General features: G+C 44.9%; 1 protein-coding gene across 3 annotated transcripts in view; it reads right to left on the bottom strand.

The window, feature by feature from the left end:
• Positions 1-8,522: 8,522 nt before the first annotated feature.
• LOC119464072 (translation initiation factor IF-2-like) overlaps positions 8,523-23,673 on the bottom strand; it is a 21,291-nt gene continuing 6,140 nt past the window's right edge. The window contains exons 1-3 of one of the 3 annotated variants that reach the window (XM_037724894.2): positions 18,981-19,104; positions 16,206-16,521; positions 8,523-11,518 (exon numbers count right to left, since the gene is read on the bottom strand). In XM_037724894.2, the coding sequence (XP_037580822.1) occupies positions 10,591-11,518; positions 16,206-16,521; positions 18,981-19,050 (1,314 nt within the window). In that variant the 5' untranslated portion in view covers positions 19,051-19,104 and the 3' untranslated portion in view covers positions 8,523-10,590. Of the gene's footprint in view, positions 11,519-16,205; positions 16,522-18,980; positions 19,105-23,673 lie in introns of those variants that run through there. The other 2 variants (XM_049655863.1, XM_049655864.1) reach the window with 2 other exon arrangements.

The raw sequence follows: 23,673 nt of genomic DNA, 5'->3' as shown, positions 1-23,673 counted from the left end.
GAACTGGGGTGTTCACGGGCGTAGGACTCGGCTTCCTGCTGCCGGACGTGGTCTTGTGCATGGGATGCGTCGTCGTCTTCGTACCCAGCACCTCCACCAGTTTTGTCACGCGGTTGGACGACAAGGCGAACAAGGTGACAAGGTGGTTTAGTCCTGGCGCAAAACCGTTCAGTCGGATCCTCTACTTTCTCGTCTTCTCCATGTGTTTTCTCTCCAAAACACTAGGTGGCAATATATATATATATATATATATGAGAACCTAAGGGCAACCATGAAAATTCTCCTGCATTCCCTACACATCTGCTATCGCAATAGAAACAAGGGGTTAAAGCCAGAACCACTGCGGTAAGCAAGCCTGAGGTTGCAGGGAAGGTGCAGGGAGGTTGCAGGGTGTGTTAAAACAATCGTTAACAAAGACAAACTAAGAAATGCCACCGAATAACGCTACTATCCATTTCACTACATCGAAGTGTAAGTTCTATCTAGAGAATTTTAGAAGCAACGCTAATCAGCAACCGTGCCCAATGCATTCATGAGATATATGAATATAACATCTGTCTGTAGGTTACTGTCACTTTTTTAACGTGCAGTTTGTGAAGAATGACGACAAACTGCGTGTCGCGAGAAAGGTCTTCGCGAAACCCTAGATAAGAGTAGAAAAACGGGGACAATTTTTAAGTTTACAAAACCGCAGCACAGACATGTCCAAAGTAGTAATGGAGATAGGACAGTAGTTTATACGAGAGTAAGTGTTACCTGAGTTGAAGGCTTCAAGATCCGTGTCTGTTTCCCTGTAGTCTGGTAAGTCGTCCGTACAGAGTGACTGCGAAAGAAACAATGCTCGGAACACGGCATATAATTTTTAAATGGTTATAGGTTCATAAATAATTATTCTCGGCGGCTGCTGAACATGACTGTTTGACGTTTTCTATTATTGAGGTGGTGCCCTCTGCAGAAAACAAAGGCTTGCCATATGCGCAGTTATATTGGTAAAAAAGAGAACATCTGCAGTTGAATTCCTTTTACCAAATCAACTACTTAGTACCTTACATGTGCACAACAGCTGGTTAAAATGAACCAATAACGAACACGCGCCATCCACACTTCACAACCGAATGTAAAGAAAATAAGTATCTGTATTGCGCTCGCACTGTGACGCCAAGTTTTGTCGCGCAACATTACTACAGCAGTTTCTCTTGCAAAGATAAAAAATGAAACCTGATGTTGGGCTTTGTGCGCAGCCAACAATTTTTGCGATTTGAAATAGTGGTGGACATGGGCTCAAAGGGGGATGTTCTGCGTTTCTAATCATTGGTTTGTACCAAGCGGTCAGCACAGTCAGCAAGATGGAGGTCTTGCCAGACGCAAGCAAAGATGCCCAAATGTTATGGCTGAACTATAACTGCAATAGCAAGAGCAAACCACGAACCACACACGTACGTTGGATCAAACACAAATACCGGCCGCCAGAGGAAACAAAGGAAAGTATGCAGAACAAAAGTGCGTATTACAGACCGGTTGGATAGCTATAAGGACCGCACTAGTGATCACCAGCGAAATGAAGGCACCCCACATCATGCTTGCTCCAGAGATCTTGCACGTATTGAAGTCTTAGTTAAGTAATGCTCCTTTGATTTCCTTAGTGGGGTTGGCAATGTTCACTTTTCGAATGGCCAACCATTCATTGTGTCTATAAATGCATCTTGCCCTCCTTCGCCCTTCGACAGCTGCATGCAGTTCTCGCAAACGTCGGCTGGAGCTCGTTGTTTGCGCCAACACAATAATTACGCTATTGTCTGCGAGTAAATTAAAAAAATATATTTGCAAGTTTCAAGCCTGTAGGCAGCATGTTTTCACTTTTTCAACAACAAATTTATTTGAACAATGAGTCTCCTCTGGCTTTATAACCTCTTACACAGATACCATAAACACATTTGGTCAAGTTCGTGTATTTGTCGCTCACGTCACGCGAGAAGAACATCATGAGAACTTGCGAGTTTCCGGCAGACACACTTGTCGGATATGCTCATCATTTGGGTAGCGAGAGCAGTTCTATGAAAAATGTCTCCCAATTCTGCATCCTACTATCGCGAAAATGCGCCTATGCTCTGCTGTATTTTTCGCATCACAGAAATGAACTTCAAGCATGCAGTTGTTTAGACTTCAACATATCTGATCAAGTTTGTAGAATACTGCCTTGGTTGTGCCTAAACATCCCCTAGATGGTTTGAAAATTTGCATACATGAAGGTAATTTATAAATCGTTCGTATTGTCAGAAATCCGAACTTCCGAGCATCAATGGTAACTACGTCCTTCCCTATTGGCATCGGGTGGCTGTTGTGCGTCACCACTGTCGCGTTGCAAGCGGCGTCACTGCGGCGAAGTTGGGAAAAATGGTGTGACACTTAGCAAACGACAGGACGGTCATGACATCGCCAGTGCTCCTCCGTTGCGGCTTTCAGGGCTTCGCAAACTGGAAAACGTTTGTTAGGACCGCTAACTTGGGGAAGGGAATAGATTTATGCGATGCAGGGCATGCATACAATGTTCGTGAGCAACAGTAAGAAAACAACGTCACTATTTTTCGCAAGTCTGTCCAACAAACGAAGATCGCCGATCCTAGCTACGACTGGTGTCCACGAAGTAAATATAAATCCCCACAGCTATCCGTGTATATGCACTTGACGACTATTACAGCGGAGCTGCTATACTCTAGTTTCCAGCGGATCGCTGCGTGCGTAGACCGATCGCATAGACCAAAAACTATCATCATCAGCAATGGATCAAGCGTCGTTGACTTCTTCCACAGCTACCTGGTTGGCGCCCCTCGGCACAACCGCGCCAACGCGCTCGTGCTCCTACTCGCACGCTCGTCGTAGTCATCTTCTTCCACAGTTGCGTTCCACTAATAATTGAATTCCCTGTTGCTGCACTTCGTCGACATCAAGAACGATGCCGTGCTTAGGGATATGCCCCCCCGATGTCTCTCCGAGACTTGCATGGACGTACTGTTGCAGGTGGAGGTGTACACGGGCGTCGTGTGCAACAGACGTGTCGACTCCAGAGCGGCAGGCGTTGCCATATACCCTAAGACCGGCTGCGGGGTTGTTACTCCAATTGTGTTACCGATTGCAGAAAAGGTCGTTGCCGTGGAGTGGGCCGACGTGTGTGCCGTGCAGACTCAGAACGGAATCGTTGTCGCAACCGTCTACGTTCTTCCCGAGATGTCCAAGGGAGACCTGGAGAACTTCATTATTAACGCCTTTGATTGGGTCACCCCTTCCGACTCCACTCCCATCGTAATTGCTGGTGATTTCAACGTAGACCTATCTCGGCCAGACGGAAAGTGGTTCTTGGCGTTTCTGTTGGAGAGGTTCGGCAGTCAGTGTTGTACAAACATCGGCGGGCCTACCATATACGTCAGCAATTCGCGAAGAACATTTCCGGCGTCGTTACAGAACACATGGCCGTCTACAATAGCGACCACAAAGCTATAGTCACCTTAGTGACAAAATAATAGAGACGGTAGAAATTGACAATTCATGCGGTATGTGTCTTTATTTAAATCATATTGTTTATCACCACATATACAGCTCTGCTGGTCATCCACCTTCACAGAGTGAAATGGCACTCTTTTTTATAGCGAAGCTATATACCTCTACCAACCAACGGTTCTTTCGTGTGCCCAGCAAAAAACTTCCGCCAAAGTGAGCCGATCCTGGCGATAGTGCAGAAAGGGTTCAAGCTCATTGGCACATACCAGGGACGAACAAGAGAGAAAGAGAGAGAGAAAGAAGCAAAGACAGAAAGAAAGACCGAGAGAAAGAGAGAGAGAGAAAGATAGAAAATCACTACGAAGGTCAGAGAAAGAAAGAGATAAAGAGAGAGAGAGAGAAAGAGAGAGAACGCGAGAGAGAGAAAAGGAAAAAGAGAAAGGAAGAAAGAGACGAAAAAAGAGAAAGAGAGAAAGAAATAAAGAGAGAGAGAAAAGAAACAGACAGAGAGAAAGAGAGAGAGAGAGAAAGAAATAAAATCACCACGAAGGTCAGATACACACACGACAAGCTTCGCTTACCCCCCTTTTCTTGACAAGGGAAGGGCTGGTGATTTTTGTTTGTTTGTGTATACATAAAAATATTCTCTCAGCTCGCCAATGCAAGGACAATAAAATCTGCAAAATGCTCGTGCCAAGCCTGTGCCTGTGTCCGCTGCAAACACGCCGCTGCTGTGGCCTTTGTAATCGATCAAGAACGAACCGAGTCGTACACAAGCGAAACCAGAGCTGGGGAGCGCCAGGGAGAAAGGCTTACCAGAAAGGGGAAAAAGTATCCTTACTAGATAACGGTGTGCTGGGACAGTACTCCATACAAACATGCTTACTGGTGACTCTTGCGCAGTTTAGCCAACTGTTAAGCTTTATTTTAAGCAGTGTCTGACTATGCGTCCGACGATCGCCAGACATTTGATGCGTCAGACATCTACTGAATGTACGTCGAACGGATCATAAAGAACTTCTTTCCGGGAACGTCCGAAGTACCCAGTTGATCTTCTTAAAGATACGTCAAATCAATAAAGAGTTACAAAGATTTCTGCGAAGCTGCATTCCACAAGGCAGAACTTTTCTTTCGCAATAAAATTGTAATAGTCCACCCGGAATGCTGCGCTGCATCAATCTATAAACTCAATTGTGTGATCACCAGGGTAATAAAATAAACCTAAGACCGGCCACTTTCAGGGTCGTAAGTATTAGGAAGCTGGAGCGAAGATGGTGTCATAAGTTCTCTAGTTAATTGATGTTACACAACACTTTCGTATAGTTCATTAACGTGCTAATTATTGAAATAACAAAATAACGGTAGTGTTGCAGTAATCTCCATTATACACGCATACCTTAATTGTCAGTGGTGACTATTGTCACATTCCAATCTATTGAAGAGCAGATGTAAAACGGCGAGAAAGAGGAATAAACCTATGTTGCTGTCGGATTGCATCGAGGAGTCATTGCTAAAATCTTGAAAGATGAAACTGTCGAAAAACGGTTTTTGTCACGAATAATAAACTTTGCAAAAAAAGAAAGAAAGAAGAAAATAAAATGAGAAGACAGTCGCAGTCGCAACCAAGGGAATGCGGAGATTTCGAACCGGAAATTTTACCCTCACGCTAAAAATTCAAAATCTGTCGCTCGTGGTATATGTCGTATATATGAGTGACTTCCAAGTGTTCAGGCTTATAGCACGATTTCTGTTTATTTTGGTGTTTGCAAGGACCGATTTCCGCTTATTGTAGGCATAACGCCTCTTTGTTAGAAAAGCGAGTGCATCAGCTAGTTGACTGTACCTCAGCAAAGCTTGAATCGATTGCCATCGAAGCGACCTATTCTTCACAGATTCTCTCTCATGTATTCGCAGGAATCCGCCTAAAGCATTCACTAGTTCGAGCAGACGAAGCAGCAACAATGTCCAAGTCTGTACATGTAGCCGAGAATTCTTTTAAATGGATGCGGAAGTACGATGTCTCATGCGAAGCCATACACACACATTGAACAAATACCCAATGTTTATTAGTGATTCGTTCAGTGACATATACTTATGGCCCAGTCTAGCGCAGAAAAGTCAAGAGGGAACTGCATTTGGATGACAAAGCTAATGATACAAGTGCCACACCAGTTTCCGAGAGATAACTGAAGGTGAGGAGCGAACAGCTGTTCGGTGCAGCACCCGCCATGGTTGCTCAGTGGCTATGGTGTTGGGTCGCATTTCAATGGGGGCGAAATGCGAAATCACCCGTGTGCTTAGATTTAGGTGCACTTCAAAGGACCCCAGGTGGTCCAAATTTCCGGAGTCCCCCACTACGGCGTGCCTCATAATCAGATCGTGGTTTTGGCACGTAAAACCCCATAGTCTAATCTGTTCGGTGCAGAGTTACGATTCAGCGCCTCGGGTTACCGTTCCTGATAATGGCCGGATCGGAGGCTGGACTTCGCCATGTTCGTAACTGCAGGACGAACAGCAACTATAACACAAGCCGTTTGCCACCTATCACTTAAGGGGGGACAGAGACTTTGAAAAGCTTTTTTTATTTTTTTCAACAATTTGATTGAAATTTGCACAGTTATTGTACTTCTACCAACTGATTTCAAAGATGCAGTTGCTGTTTCTATGATAAACATTTTTATGATAACCGAAATTTGATGTTGTTTGTGTAGGGCGTGATTAGCTAATTAACAGAACTTGCACGGCAACGTATCAGCACACGGAATCGATTGTGAATGCTCAAAGTGTGTCTCGTAAGCTATAAATCGTTGATTCAGGCCATTTTGAAGCGAAGGTATAGGTTGTCAAACTTATTGATAAAATGCCCAGCTTGATCTTTTTCTATTACCAAGGTGGGCACTTTTTAATGACTAAGTGCGCTGTTACAGAAGGAAATGAATTCCTCTGCGTTTAACAGCTCATCTTTCCACGCAACAGGAGTAACTATTGCGGACATCAAGATGGACGTCAACTGCAAGAAAAGGCAGCATGCACTTCCAAGAAAGTTTATATTCCTGGGACCACTATGTTGACGTCTATTCATTTCTGCACGTTAATGAAAAACTTAAATCGATGTAGGTGAAATTCAGGGGCACAAAAGCGCCAGTATTTATTCTCCGCTGAAGAATCCATAACAATTATTGGAGCTGTTCTATGTACTGATAATGACGCCGCATAAATGTTGCATGTACGGTTGGTGATGGTGATCGTTTGTGATGGTGATGATCCCAATCACCATTAAAAGTTTTATCAGCCTGTCTACTCAGAGTGACGAAGACACAGCTCACCCGCAGGCATCCAGTCATTTCAATTCTGCGTCAGCTAATTTGATCCTATTAAAAAAATCTAACTTGACCAAACTCTGCAATCCTCAGCTGTTGTTGACAACTCTTTATAATGGTATGGGCCAATTCTTCGGATCTGGTTGACCATAACTTACTTGTTAAACACACTGCAGTGCCGACTCAAGTCCAGCTGTTGCTCTTAACGCCACATGCATGGCGTGTTAAGGCGGTTGGTATGCTTAGGTAGCATCGTAGACGAATTCGGCCCATTTTTCTTTCTGTGCAGTGTTATTTCATTATTGATTGTGGTTTAGTTCTCCTTACCTCTCAAGTAGTCTTTCCTTCAAAACGGCTCATGATGCACTTAATCCCTATTGATTTTATTAGAGAGCTACATGTTGCGTATCTCTAAAGTGTCAAGGTTAGTTACAGCACCATACTCATTAATGATGCGAAACGCCAAATAGCTCATTCAGCGAAAAGATTTCACCGACGATTACGATACTCCCGAATGCGAAGTTTGAGCGCAGCTCTATACGTGTTTTCATTTCGCGATCTATTGGCTGGCGCGGGCAATCTGTCTCGTGCGCACGCTGCAAACGGAGCGAAGCGTGGCGCGGCTGCCTCCCTAAGCGGGAGATCGCGAGAGGCAGCGCGTGAGTGACGCGTGGGTGCGATTCACAGCAGCCGCCGCAGACAGTCCTCCGCTCATGCAGCGCTGGGTTCTGTGGACGCGCTTGCCGCATGCCTTATCGTTGGCATCATCAGTGAACAAACGACACGCACTACTCTGGCGCCATCTCGTAGCCATCACCGTCGTTGAGCCCATCTTGCGCGCCACTATGCTTTTCTCAAGCTTTTGCCACCCCCCCCCCTCCGATTTCCTTCTCGCGCTCTCTTCGCTATCGCCGTCTTTCATCCCCACTGCGCTTCGCGTTCGCTCTTTCATCCTTCGCTGTGCTCGTTCGCTCGGTTACGCCGACGCTGACGCTCGCCGCAAGTACGCGCGCGTAAGAGCTGCACTCTAAAAGCCGGCATCTGTAGTAGCGAAAGGCACCTAAATTCCCATTGGCTGCGACTCAACGGCACGAGAGCGCCTCTATGGAACCGAGCGGGCGAAAGGGGACACGTGCAGCCCCATTAGCTCGCCTGGTGTTGCGTGAGGGGAGAGGGAATCATCACGTCGGTGGCATGCGGCGTTGGTACCGTAAGCGGCTGCTGCTTACTGGATCGGGCAGCACGTACCGCTATGGTACATTACTCGTAGCACTAAACTCGAAGGACGTCTCAGTGACGTTCACTTGAGCATTAACGCTTTAGCATTCACAACTCATAAGTTCTAACTCCCTTCACGATTAAGCGGCGCCTAGACATTGTAGAGTCAGAGAGATCTCCGTGGCTTTCTTACAAAACAAAATTTCTTGCACATTCTAGCTCTGCATACAATACTCCATTCGACAACCATGACACTATTATTCCGAGTTCGACATTTTATATATGGCCTCATTACGACCGAATTTTACGTATGCTCTTTGGACGTGTTTAGCTTGAGGACCCCATCCTGCAATAACTTTTATTTCGAACTTATTTTCATTCCAATGCACATTTTCTCTACAACTACGTATTTGCAAGTTCAACGTATCGAGAAACTCGGCGCAGGCTATGTGTTGCAAGAAAAGCAGAGAAAATGTTTTCAAGAAAAAATCATGTTGCGATTCGAATTTATTGGTCTGCTGACATAACAGGCGATGTGAATACTTCTGATGCATGTCGTGATAATTTCGACAAGCGGGCCAATAGTCATGATGGCTAGCTGTCAGCTCTGACCGGTGGCGAATCTGGCGATGTCACGGTAATATTGATTAAAAGGCGCAGAAAATGCTGCTCTGATAGCTGAGCGCGCTAATTATGCAACAGCGCCCAAACGCGCCATCTCATATTCGGCGTTTCGAGGTATGTAAGCCCCCTCTGGTTGCAGATGGGGCAGAGCTCCATGGTATCCCGAGGCAACATGTGGGGGCGTCCTGCCATGGTAAAGGCCGGGGCTGTCATGACCGATTTCTGCGGCAGCACGTAACGACGAATCACCGTGATCTGACATGAAATGGGGTCCATTCAAACTCGCTCTAAAACCTGAGGTTTCCATCCTTGGCAGAAGCCGAAAACCGGAATACATAGACCTTGAAAGAACAGGGGTTCGTGTACGCAGTAACAAAGACCTAAGCCTTTCTCGATCATATCCTGTCGTAGCACGTGAGGTCGCATCCCCTCGGCTTAGGTCAAACTCTTCCCCATCATATGCTGCGCGACCTGGTGTGCCAAAACCAAATGAGTGAATTCCAAAACCACTGCCCCCATATCGCCCGATAGGACTCAAGGAAATACCTTCTCGATTTATTCCGACACTGCCCCCGCCATATCCCGACTGTCTATACATTCTTGAAGCACCCTCTGAATTTATACCGACTACTTCCCGACCTAATGGAACACCGCCAAGTGGTAGTCTAGCCGCCGGATACAATCCCAAACCAGCGGGGAAATGTCCTTCAATACCAGGTAATCGTCTACTTCCATGTCCAACGAGCATGCTGTGCATACGAGACCCCATAGAAAGAGGTGGATGTATATCTTCTCCACTCTCATAAAGACCTGTCCCTTCAAGTTCCGCTGAGCCGCGCGTAATTGTCCCCGGTGGATAAAATCGGAATCCAGATCGCCTATATCCAACGCCAACCTGTGATGGTGTACCCTCTCCATGCATTCTGAGACCGGCGCCACGATATCCTAGAATGTCATGTGAACTTACGCCAACTGAGCCTCCACCTACATCGCCATGGTCATATCCTTCCCTACCAAATAATGGAGCTCGAAATGAATATATTCCTGCGCCATACGGGAGATCGCTGTCGGAACCACGCACTCGGTGATAACCTGTGCCGATGGCTACAGCGTCCCCTCCTAGCCTAGCGTTGCTAGGAACGTTTGGAATTTCTTCGCTTTCTCCACTATTTGGCGTCCCAAATCCTTCCGGACCACCCGGGGTCGAACCCTCACCGCCCACACGGGCAGCACCCGTTTCGTTTCTTGAGATACCTAATGAATAATTTCCTGCTGAACGTGATTCTGTGTTGAGAGGCCGGTGGCCTTCAGTACTATTTAAGGGTGTACCCACCCTTTCAATACCGACACTACGTCTACCAGGTACATCAGAAACAGATGGCTGTGTACGTTCGCCGCTCTCTTCGCTGCTGGTCCCCCCAATACTTGAGAATACGCGTGAGGTTCTGCTCGACGGCCGAAATACAATACCGTCACCGCCTAGCCCGGACGGAGGTGAAAGCCTGGCATCTTCTCTTATTCCTTCTATTCCACCTTCCACCTCCCGTAAATCACTTCTCGGGGGTCCACCGAATAAGTTGATATCAACATCACTCCCCCGAGGCCCTATGGCACCAAATGATCCACTACTAGATGGCATTATGCCGGTTGCAGTCGGGAAAGGGCCTTCGATACCTGGTGGCTGCGGATGCCTTCTCAAGACATCTGGAAGAGCCGTTCCAGGTGCACCAGCAAAAGGTGCCCTTTCCTCACTTTCTTCAAGACCGGCGCCGCCTAGTCCCAGCGTACCGTGTGGTTGACCACCTCTCTGGGTGCAAATTTATACCTGCGCGACCAGGTCCTGTGATACCTAATGGGAGATTTTCCTCTGGATGTATTCCTGCTTCGCCCCTCAGATGATTTTCAGTACTAGATGGAAATGGGTTAACCCTCTCTATACCGCACCTAACCCGCCAAGTCCTCCAGGAGCAGGTGGGTGTGGTCCTTCGGAACTTTCATCAGTACTGCTTCCTCTATGTCTTGGGGCACCATTTGATGGCGTACCCGATGGCTGAATTCCAATACCGGCTCTACCATGTCCTTCGGAACCACGTGAAAGCAAGCTGCCTGCTCCTAATACTCCGCGACCAGCCCCACCATGTCTTTCGGAACCACGTGATAGCATCCCCCCTGCTCCTAACACTCCGAGACCGGCTCCCATAGCTCCTAAACCAACACGCGAGGCTGCACTGAATGAGTGTATGTTAGTACCAACCCCAGGAGTTGAGACATTGCGCATGGGGTTTGGGCCGGTGCCAGCTCGAAAATGACCTTCTGTGCCTGGGGGCGGCGTACTTCCTCTGAATACATGCGGAAGCGCTCCAGCAGGTCCTCTGGCAAAAGGCGGATGTCCGGTTTCTTCGCTTTCACCGTGAGCAGCTGCACCGATTCCCGGCATACCACCTGCGAGGCCAGGCCGCGGGATACCTAACGAAAGATTTTCGTCTGGGCCTGTTTGGCCACCACGCGAACGCGTACGTTCTCTGCGTCTTGCCGCACCACCCGGGCCGTTTCCGCGGTCATGAGAGCCTTCTCCTCGACCAGAACTCTCAAGTTCTTTGGATGTGAAAGAGAGTGGTGGGGGAGCGTACAAGGCACACGCTGACTCAAGCACACATATCCTTTGGCCATTTCTAATGAAATAGGCGTAGCCTTTGTTGCACACGCAGCCACCCGTGTCACAGCGGCTAACGCATTTCTCGGGTCGCTCTCCGTTGCACTTTGGCTCGCAGTTTGACACACACGGCTTGAATGACGAGTTGCGCGGGCATTTCGGTGGACACGTATCGGCCTTGACGCACTTGCTGCTGTACTTTGGGTGTCTGCGGAGAAAAATAAAAAAATAAAAAAAGAAGAAACCATAAATTATTTGGCAGAAGCTTCTCAACGGTCGGTGGAGGAAATGTTCGTTAAGTGATGTAGACATAAGTGAATGAACCTGACAGGCGTGTGATAGCCTAGTGTTGTTGACAGCCAGGAAATTGATTTACTGCTGCAGGTGCCAGCGTTGATTTAAAAAAACAGAAGCGCGCACGTGCGCACGCAGATGAAGACATTCGCATCTACCATGTAGCTTAGGTGGCTACGTTTATGTCAGTGCGTCGCAATAAAACCCCACAAGAAAAGCTTCGCAACGTACAATGCAGAGACAGCGCTTTTGCATACTGGCATTACGCGCAACAGCTCCATCAACAAGTCAGAAAGTAAGCACAGCACCGCTTAAAAGTAGGCTAAGAAAGTTCGAGAAACGTCGACGCTACCAATAAAGAGCCGTGCATGACGAAAGGTCTGCAGCTGTAATACGTTAAGTGAGCTTTATTATATAGCATTTAAACAGGGAATCACTGCCAATTTCGAACACTGAATATTTTCTCATTTTCGCCATTCAACCATTGGTATTCGACGCCCGACGCTTCTGAACCACGTAGAACGAAATCAGTTCCTGGTGAAGCAACGGACGTGACAAGTGTTCGTAATGTTCTCTGATAAAGAACGGAGAAATGAAATCATTTCGAGATGTGCCTAACGCTTAGGTGGCATCTCGTTCGTGCGAGCGTATCGACAACCTAACATTTTTTCTGGATTTATTAGTTTTCTTTAATTATGGCTCGAACCGCTACAAAGAGAGACTTGCAGGAAAGAATCCGTGCAAGTTTGCTTCTATTGTCTTCGCGGTGCTTAGTGAGAAAATTTAGCAGCTCGACTTACAATAGGTTCCTCCTAATCACCCTTCCTTAAAAACTGCTGAAACTGTACCCCTCAGTTTACGCTTGTTTTTACGTTTCCTTCAGGGTTCCATTCATGCATGTGTCGTATAGATAGCATACGTAGATTGATGATATGCAATGTGCATGCAGAAGCTTACATACAAGTAGAGGAAGTACCCATTTCTGGAGGACTGGATACTTGCTAATGTCGTTATATTGTCATACGGGCCCATTTAAACCAATCAAAAGTTTAATCAAGAAAGCACGCGAAAAAAAATTCGACAGGTGTTACATTATTGTAACACAAGAAAGCAAAAGCCTGCTGTACATTTGGTAGTACATGAAGCTATACAATCGGAGTTAGACTTCTTTGTAAGACAAATTGGTAATGCATTAACTTATACACTCGGGACTAGACTTCTTACAAGACAAATCGAGTCACAACGGAAAATACACGTGTGGCACTAAGGCAACCTCCTGAATGCCACATATGAAAACTTCAACTAGTATATAAAGTGCTTCATGCTAGTGCACGCACTAAGCCACACTTTTAATCAGCAAGATGTCTGCGACGTGACATATGCAATCAGCGCACGCTCTAGACACCTTTAGTAAGCCAGAGCCGTGGAACAGCCGTGGCTTCAGGGAAGCGTTCTCGTCCCGCACATCGGAGGCCCGGGTTCGAATCCCACCCAGACCGAGATGTACGAACTTTTTAGGGGCGAAGCTCCTTAGGGTCGAGCCTTGTCCCTCGTCGCGCCGTCGTAGCCACGCTAGTACTCACCGCTCCCGCTAGAGAAGCAGCTGTGCTCTTTTCTCTCTCGTTCCCGACGCGCTCTCTCTCTCGTCCGTAGCTAGGGGCGCTGCGGTGCACAAGGGCTATATAAGCGCTGTATATACTGTACACACATACTGTATATATATATATATATATATATATATATATATACGCCACGCTCCGTCTTCCGGAAGCCATCTTCCGGCTTCCAGAGAAAGCTTCCGGCGTTTTGCCCGAATGATCCCCCGGCCGGTGCTTCGCCCACTCATCATCATTCACTTCGTGGATATGCGGTGTTTTTTTTTTTTTTCAAAGGCGCTAATTTACATTGGTTACAGGAACCTCCCTTAGGAATGTGACGTCAATCCGAATATTTATTGCGGCTTCGGTCACTTTTCCTTACGGTGCAGTTTCGCCAGGGGTACCAACAACATAGACACCTAAGGATTTCGCCTTAAAAGTGCGGCAAATGTGGGTCATGAATCAAACTCTTTATTGGACCTAACCTGGGCACAGAAATACAAGTACAGCTCAAAGCACAGTGTGAGCGACAAGCTTTGTCGGTCATAGAAATCGTATCTACGGTCGAGAGCGTTGGTTATTTATAGATGACACGTCTTATACACCAGCGTAATCGCTGGCGCTCCCGTTCATCTTAGAATCTGCACAACGGTTCGCAGTGCTAAAGTAATATGTTTAGACCGTCTTTTCTTGCTTTGGAACTGGTAACGACATTAAAGAAAGGTCCGGCACATGAAAGCGCGTCTTGCGCCGAGTGAAAACTTTGTTGCAGTTTTTAGTGGGTGATAGAGTCTCCGGAAAAAAAATATAAACTACGCCTGTCAATAGTATACGGCGTGCAAGATGCCCTTTCAATGAAGAACTAAAGGCAATGCAATCAAGGAAAATGCCTATTTCGCTCTACGATGGGAATGATAGCGTCGTATTCAGCCTCCAGAAATGTTACATTCCGACAGTCCGAAGATTCGTTTTGGAATGAATGCTGCTTTTAAGACGAGAAGAGCATATATTGAAAGTTTTTAAGTAGCTGTGAATATTACACGATCTGGTTGCCCTGTACTTAAAGTTAGGTGCGTGTTAAGGAACCCCAAATGATACAATTACGCACGGCGGCATGCGTCATAAGTAGATGGCGGTATTAGAACGTAAAACCCAATTAATTTTTTTTGTAGTTGTTTGAACGCTCTTCACTCCAAGTAATATTTTTCAATGTTAATGGTATCTTTAAATTCTCGAAAGCTAAAAGTCTAGCTTGTTTAATACAGAAAAAAAGGTAGAAAAGTAGAAAGAAGGGCCCGAATTCACAAAACCTCCTTACGCTAAAATTTTTCGTAAAAAAAAGTTTCAGCCAATCCTGATGCTGGACATATTATTAGCGATAGTGGTTGGCCAATGACAGAGAGTACTTACGAAAGAAAACCTTTGTGAACTCGGCCCAAGGTGTGCCGTGAAAGAAGGGGAATTTTATCACGTGAGGTGACATGATGAATGAAACCACGCCTGGTCCATAAGCATCTGAGTCTTGTGTGACTTGACCCGCACCTGAATTTCCGTAGATGTCCCCGCTTCTCACGAGTTCATCACCGCAACTCTGAATATACATCCGTGAGAATAGTACGCTATTGCATAGCGAGGGCCATTGTACTTCTTCTGTTGCTGATTTATTCGGCTGCATGCTTATTATTGTTGCACAACTCCTCAGGCGTGTCAGGAAGTATAATCGCTATAATCGCTATTATTCGTAACAAACTCCCTAAACCTATGCTTTGATTTGTACTGTGTTTTACCCGCACGCTTTAAGCGTACAAATGATGTAACGAAAAAAAGAAACACATTCTAGCGGTACAGGTGCCTTGGACATAAATAATAATATTATTAATAGTAAGAAGAAGAAGAATGGCCCTGCTTTACATTCAGTGCTGACCTAAGGTTTCTTCCAACGGTTTCTATTTACCACTCCTAAGTGTCATCTCATCATGAAATCAGCTTCTCACGACGTTTTCCCTTGTCACTTGCTCCCGTGCTCTAATAGATTACCCGTTATCTGCTCCATGCGTTAGATCATGTGTCCAACTTAACTGTTTGTATATCTCCTCTAAATGGTTAGCTACATCCGTTCGCAGGGTAATTGATGCCACCGTCTGCTTTTGTCTAAACAGCTTACCTAGAATTTTTGTTTTTCTATACTACATGCAACACAATAGACTTTCGTATAATAGTGCTCCACATCACCCCGTTGAACATTTGCTCCTCCAAGGTGCACGTCTTACGCCATTAGGAAGTGGAAACACAAATAGAGATGAAGCATTATTTGATTGGTTAACAATTATTCTCTTGCAGAAATACGTAAATATTTTACATCAGAAATTAGTGACTACATTTGTACCTTGAACAGGATAGGGCTTCTTCAAGGTAGTACTAACTCCGTACTCGGATGCAGCATGCATATTGCAGATCTGTAGCTGTAATCGAACTGACACATTTCTTTTTGTCAAGTACTGCTCAATCTGAGTCAATATCAGGCAATAGGTGCTTCGCTAGCACATTGACGGTGTTTTGCCATATTCAAGTAGAATTTTAGCTCAGTGCGAACCCTAGATCACGAATACTGCGGATTTGTGCAGCTCTATTTTAAATAAGATGGATCTCGCACCACGAAGGTTTGGAGGGCATTTATGCATCTCAGGCAGTTTGAGGCCGTACGTACGCGGTAATACCTGGTTGATGTAACTTCTGCAAAGCGATTTTCAGCTCGCTATTCAGATTAAATGTCCATGTATGCCATTACTTTGTTACAATGTACTGTAGGGGAAATCGAACTTACACGAAATGATCAGGAGGGCATGTCACGCATGTCTGACAATTACAGGACGTAAACACGCTCCAGTAGTATCGTGGAGGATGCCCGGCGCTTCTGTCGGGAAGTTTATCGGCTCAATATCCTCATCTTACGTGTATATCGTGGATCTGTGGAAATGGCACTGTAGTTGAAATAGTACTTACACCACAAAGCCAGGGGGGCATTCGCATCGCGGTTTACACTTTTTGCGGCACGACGCCTCCAATGGCTGACCGCACCTAGCCGGACAACCTGATGCGCACGAATGCCAGTCCTTGTAGCGGCGCAGCTTGCAACTCCAGCAATGCGTCTTGGAAATGCACTCTCCCCAGGAGTTTCGGACGTAACCTTTCTTGCAAACGCATCGGCGAGGTTTCTCCAGCTCCCAAGAAGGCGTATGGGAAGGCCGGCAGAAGTGGTCTTTCTGATCTTTTTCAGGAGCTGGTATTTCGAGGTCGCCGCATTTTTCAGGCCCAGTTTCTGCGAATTGTGCAAAGGAGGGTTAAAGTGAAAGTCGGTCAAGGCGGTGATAAAAGCAAAACGTAAACGCGTGTCGTGGTTTCGTGCAGTGCTCTATCGAGAACCGCAGTTATAAGGAAACGCTCTTGCATTGGCTCGAGATATCTAAGCGGCAGTCGCTAAAGCCTTGCTCCTATTTGTACGTACTCAAACGTACACGGTTCGTTTTCGTTTAAATTGAGATACTAAAGTAAAAAAAAAAGTGTATGGTGCAGAGAGCACGAGATTGCTATGTTAGGTAGATTGCTGTAGAAAGCGTGAATTAGTTCTATGGGAAATAACACTAAACCTTTGGTTAAACGGCAACTGCAACGAAGCATATGGTTCCATTTCAAAATTTCTCCTAAGCAGTTCAGGACGAATTTGTTGAAACATGCATACATTCCATCTCATACTATGGGAATGGTTATGTTGGAAGCGTAGAGGTAACCTTAGAGTTCCAACCAATGGATTATGTCTATTTAATTTATCTGAAATTCTATATAATAATATTGGCTAGAAAGCGATTATTAAAGCAAGAATTATTAAAACATTTGTAATAATCAAAAAGGAATGCTCGCCCCTTCGAATTATCCGAATCAAGGAGTAATATTGTGCTTTCAGCTACGGGTGATATTCATAATATTGTTAAGCTTCAAGAGAAAGCTTTAGCTCATGGCCATGTAAGTAAATGCATGGGAGTGGAGACATCGCTTTTGCCGGCAGCTACTGCCCCGAAATTGGTGAGGTTCGCTGCATCAAAAAAAGTTAGTCCAGTGAATTTTAAGAAGCATATAATTTTAAAATGGGTCATTAAATTGTTTCTATAAACATTGCTAAACATCGCAAAATTTTTAAGAACCAAGCTAGTATGTTTACAACCCTTTAATTGAGTGATAAAAAATGATATTACAATTCTATAAACCGCACATATTAATATATCTAAAGCGGACAAGATTTATTTGCTGTACCCAGTTCTGTATTTTCCCACTTATTCTTCAGTATTACTTCTGCTTTACCCTCGTAACCACCGTAACAAATCCCCGTACGCTGAAAAATAATGTTAAATGTGGCCGCGTTTAGTTCTCAACATGATGCAGTTTACAGAACAGCAATATCAGTTTTTGGTGCGGAATTGCGTATTTGTAAAGTTGGTGCTTTTTTTTCTTAATCTTGACAATTTTCGGCGATAGCTCTAAAATATTGCGGGTCCTAAACCTATACTCCGCTTCCTACAGCCCAAAAATTTAACTTTCTAAATGCAACAAACTTTATTCAAATTCGTTAAGCGGTTGTTTCATAAAAGCGTTTCTGCGTTCTATATGTATTTGAATAGGCGGCCTCGCAGTTGGCTCCGAGCCGAAGCGTCCTTTTATGTAATAAATCTCGTAAAATCCAAGCAGGGAAATTTACCTCCCCGTTATACTACACGTACTAACACCAGCAGAAGAGCCGAAAAGTTAGGACTCTTAGCTATCGCGTTTCGCGTTTCGAGAATCAGGTCAACAAGAATCGTCCAACATGTGCAACTTTCAATGCCCACTTAATAAATATTGCGGTCACAAAACCCACTCTCTTTCTCGCATTCATATATAATAAGCTCTGGCCACATACACAGACACAGTGTTCACTACAAATTTATCTAGATTTCAGAGTAACCTTTACAGACACCTAAAACGCAGAAATGATGACAGCAGGATGGTCGTATGCTTTCTGCCTTTTCCGTGGCCAGTCTTTCTGAACCCTTCGAACATTGCTGAACCTGCTAGAGTGGATGTGGTCATCTAGTAGCCCTGACGGCCAATGCAAGTGAATGAGCAGGTGTCAGCCGTGACGCCATGCACAGGCAACCACACAGTAAAATGGGAGCAGGAGAAACAGGTCTTTAAATGTTATTTCCAAACGCATCATCCAAGACACCATTAGTAGTAAGCAATAGCGCGATACATCGAGGCCCATCTCCTCGGAGCCATGTGAGCATGCGCTTGGACAACAGCGACCCCGGGCGTGGATGCAGACTTATTGGGAAGTATCCCTCGACTAGATCGCGGTGGCTTAAGGGAAGTTCACTGCTAAAATGCAGATGGCTGTACAAAGTGCATTGCTTGCGAAAAGCATTCGCACTCAGTGAAGTCTTTGCCAAACGGTCACGAGTTTATTATGCTGGGGAAAAAGGAAATTCTTCGCTGCACTGGAATTGTCTTTGAGAATGAAATTTTCCAGGCGATAGTTTCGGTGCTTTGCCCGTCAACGTTATTTACAGGGACGTTGAAAGTATCTCATTTCTCCCGCTAATTATATATCTAATGAAATCAGTTTTGATTTTTTTTGTTTGAACATCTCTGTTCAGCCTAATAACCATTCGATTTCGATAACATGTAATATGTGGGCCCCATGATGCTTGCGCCATGCTTCAGATATTTCACTTAAAGTGTACTTACTGGTACGATTGCGTTGTCCGTTTATCAAACTAAAGCAGACGGTGGCAAGGAAAATCGCAATGTAGCGCATCGCGCTTTAGACGACGCAGCAGTATAAAATGTCTGCTCACCTGTCCTTCAGGCTTGGTCAAAACCGCTCAGTCGTCAACATTGCGTGTCAGTGTGCCCATTGTTTTACAAGCGAAGGGTCCCTTGCGTCCTTGCTATGCGTACGTTTTCTGCATAGGTGTACATAAAACAGAAAAAGTTATTTGCTTGAAAAACAATAGGCGGACGTATCTGAGGCAAACAAAATAGACGTGTCGGAAGCTTGCCCTGCGTTTTCATCGATTCTACAGTTTTATTGTCGAGAATGCTTGTTAAAAAAAAGCAGCGCAAGCACATGGTAATGCTGATGTGAACAGAATCAGGAAGCTAGTGCTGTCTGAAAACCAGTAACTGGTGTTTCAAACTTACATCAAATTGGAGGTCTTTGCTTGCGTATGGAGCATAGAAAAGATGGCGAGTTTTCGTGCACCATTAAGACAAGCTAGAATTTTGGACACGTGCATTTTGGCTTTCAGGTAGTAACGATTACCCAGTGAGAACATATTTTCAACACTTGACGACATGGTACAGGTATTATTTGGGAATGGGCGTTGCCCACCCTATTTTATTGCGATAGTAATTATTGATAGCTTTCACGTGACGTCACGCGCCCACCTTATCACCATGTTGGGGCACCAACATTGCGACTACGAGCACTGCAGTCCAATCCATCTTATTGAAAGTTTTCACGTGACGTTACGGACCCAGCTTTTCATTGTGTCGGTGCAGCAACATGGCGGCTACAATGACGTCAGTGCAAGCCATCTATAGAGACACTCGGGGTGCGTTCGTGTGGTCAGCACTGGCCTAGACTGCAGCTGCGCATGCGCAGTGCTTGCGTAACTACCGAAATGCAGTCGCGGGGAGTCGCACACAAATGAGCACGACGGCGCATGCGCGATCCACACGGTCAATCCTGTCAAGCCGGGCCGGCGCGCCGCGTCTCGTAAACCACGTGATATTCTAGGATACATTGGGAAAATATAGGGGCTAGCCACAAAGGCTTGTGACTAACAGCGCGTTATATTACAGCGCGCTTAGTGTTGTAAGATACCTGATATGGTCATTTTGGAAGAGTGACGCAATTGAAATGGTGAAGGGTGCGGTAGCACGGTTTGGGGCAAGCACGCGTGTTTCTCGCTGTAGGCGCTCTTGTCATGGCATCTTTGAGAAGGGACCGTGAGTGCTCGCAGTGATCGAGTGAACTGTGTATAATTGTGCATTTGGGAGCTTGACACCACCTGTGTTAGTTACAATGAAAATATTTACTGCCATTTTTACTGTCCAGAAACTACGAACCTTACTTGTAATAGTTTAATGCTTTTGCTATCGTTACGAATGCTTCGCCAACTATGCATCATTGCGACGTTATTCTTTTTTTTTTTTTGAGCTTCAAGGCCTTTGAGTTCCCCATTGAGTACTTGATGTCAGAGATCCTGCGACTACCTCCTGCTGAAGTGTTTCTTTTTTTTTCAGCCCCATCTCGTAACCTGCTCCCTGATTGTTGCTAAGTGCTGTGTGTTGTGGCCATGACATTGTTCCTCTATCGCGCCCTTCTTCTTTGCGCACGTGGAACTAAACCTGTCTGCAGTCGGTGCACAGCGTTTGTTCTAAGCGCAGCTGTCTTGCACAATCGCCCGTGACCACTAGACACACTTGTGCTTGTATTGTTATCAGCACTACTTGGAACTATTGTTTTAACAGATTCCGTAAACTTGCAGCGAGGTCTTGAAAGCGTTCTTTGTTAAACTATAGCAAATATGCGCGTATCCAACTTGTACAATTCGATGTTCAAAGAGGAATCCCTATCACTGGTCTGTACTTGTTTTGCTGGATGCCGCTTGATCACTCGTCGACCCCGCCGCAGGGGAAGCCAGCGGGAATGACGTGTCGTGCAGCGCCTTGTCCAAGCTTCTGCCCAAGTTGCTGCCCATTTGTCCCAAAAGCAGGGCCTACGCATCACTTGCTATGGCGCTTGGTCGGATTGTATTACGGCCGTTGCCATTTTTATCTGTGGTTTTCCATGTTTTAAGAGGTCGTGTTGTCTCTTAATGTCTGATAACTAATCTCATAATAAATGAAAATAGTGTCTGATCTTACTTTGCGCTTTCTTCAAGTAGAAAACTGAACTGGCCAGGTCGAATCACTGAAAAAATTACGGTCTTGAAATCTAAATTAGCCGATCTAGAAGACAGCAGTAGACGATCAAATTTAGTTATTTTCGGAATGCAGGAAGATCCTAATGAGAAAGACTCGAATGTGAAGCAAAGAGTTCTAAACAACTTGTTTTCAGCCAAACTACAAGTATTATGCCTATCTTGGTAGAAATCACCGCTTAGGCAAACGTGACAATTATAGACCAATTATACTTCATTTTCAAGACTAAAATGATAAGCAAGCAGTGTTTAAGAGCTTAGAGAAGTTTAAAGGGACAGAAATATCCGTTCAAAATGACTAATCGTGTGAGACACTGCAGAAAGAAAAGATGTTATGGGCAAGCTCTAAGGATGGAAAACAAGAAAAGAATGCTTCACTCATTAACGACAATCTGCGAGTAAATGGGGAGCTCTCCATGTCGGACGAAAACGCTCAAACCAGAATAAAGGTTGCTTTCTATTATGGTAAAATGGAATGATCTCTACGATCCTCTAGTAACCAACCTAATATTATTAACACAACTGCGCATAGCGTCGTTAACAAATAAACAGAACTAGAAGCCATCTTGTTACATTATGATGCCCATGTTGTTATAACGGAAAACCTCGGTTCGTGATGACATCGATGACGCTGATGTATTTACGCACTCATATCAGGTTTTTCGCCACGACCGTCCTATTAGAGGCGGCGGCGTTGCTGTTTGGATGAAATATGACATTCGAACATCACTGCTACGTCAAATAGATAATCACGAAAGTGTTTCTTTGACATTGTTTTGTTGAGGGTGCATTTTATTTTTGTGTGCGGTTTATAGAGCACCGGATGCACAACCTCGATTTCTGATGGATCTACGCGATCAATTAGGGTAATTTTCTTCTAAAGAAGTAATCGTTGTTGGCGATTTTCATTTACTTTCTGTTGACTGGCGCTCTACATTTTCCAATACATATCGAAATTCAGAAGTTGGACTATTGCTTGATCTTACGCTAAACATGGATGTGCAACAAGCAGTATCAAAGCGTACGCGAATTTGTGATTTCATGCTCTTCAATCCTCGATCTTGTTTTCGTTACTAGGACAATGGAAGAATATAGAGTCTCCCTGATTGTGCCTATTTCTGATTATTCAATGGTAATGTTGTCGTGTAGCCTTGAAAAGCCTTGTATTGGTTTCTTCGAAATAGCTTCTGTAAACGATTTTTCTCTGCCCGTGCCAGGGATGACGGTGTACTGGATTACCTTGAACTAAAATTCAGCAGCTTCCAAGGTTCAGCTGTTAGTATACTTTGGGATCAATTAAAAGAGATATGTACTTACTGTCTTGATAATATCGTACCAATACAAAACTAAGAAAACAAAAACACTAATCCCTGGATTACGAGAGAAGTCTTACATATAAAAAGAAAACTTAAACGCTTTAAAAAAAGAGGCGCGGCTACAAACGTTCAAGCCGCTCGAACGGCGTTTAATGAGGCGTTGAAACGTTCTACATGGCATTATTTTCAACATACCCTACCATTTTTTTATGAATCCATTCAGAAATTCTGGGACTTCTTGAAGTAAAAGAAAAAAAATGTTGATGAGATACAACTCGATGGCCCTAGAATTGTTGAGAAGAAGGCCACTGCGGAAGAGTTTAAGTTATACTTTCACTGCGTGTTTGCCGTCCCTTCTGAAACAGTCAGTCTTACCCCTGTGTTTTGCTCTGTTCTCGTAGATATTGTGTCACTACAAGGTGTTGTGGCTATGCTTCTTAACCTAAATAATAGAGCATCACCTGGTCCTGATGGCCTTCAAAATGCGTTCCTTCGTCGCTACGCTGAAGTTTCACCCCATTCCTGGCATGCATTTTCGCGCATCCATATTATCTGAGGGTCTACTAGTTGAATGGCGAATTGCGCGTGTGTTATGACCATGCAGAAGAATGGTGACTCTGTAGTGATTTCAAATTATCGTCCAATTCACTTTGTGCTGTAAGATGCTTGACCATATTGTTGCTAATTATGTAAGCAAGTTTTTTACAAGATAGCAACATTATATCTTATTTTCAACATGGTTTTAGGCAGGGATTTTCTACTGTCGCGCAACTAACTACAGTAATTCACAATTTCTGCAGCGTTACCGACAAGTCTGTTAAAGTGACGTATTTTTTTGCACTTTCGAAAAGCGTTCGATCTTGTTTCACATCAAAAGTAATCTTCAGGCTAAAATACACTGACCTCCCCTCTTCCATATTAAACTGGATTTCCGCCTACTTAGAAAACCGTGTACAATCGGCTTTTGGTAATGGTCACCAATCGCATCGTTTGCCACTTCGGGGGTTCCACAAGGTAGCGTACTGGGACCACTCTTGTTTTTGATTTTGATTAATTATATTGCTAACGCCATAATGAACCAGTACAAATTCGTTCATTTGCAGACGACTGCATTTTGTTTCTGACATTGTTTGT

Source organism: Dermacentor silvarum, chromosome 9, assembly GCF_013339745.2.
Source record: "Dermacentor silvarum isolate Dsil-2018 chromosome 9, BIME_Dsil_1.4, whole genome shotgun sequence".
Lineage (NCBI taxonomy): Eukaryota > Metazoa > Arthropoda > Arachnida > Ixodida > Ixodidae > Dermacentor > Dermacentor silvarum.
Note: the sequence above shows the minus strand (reverse complement) of the source record. Positions and strands in the feature narration are given on the sequence as shown.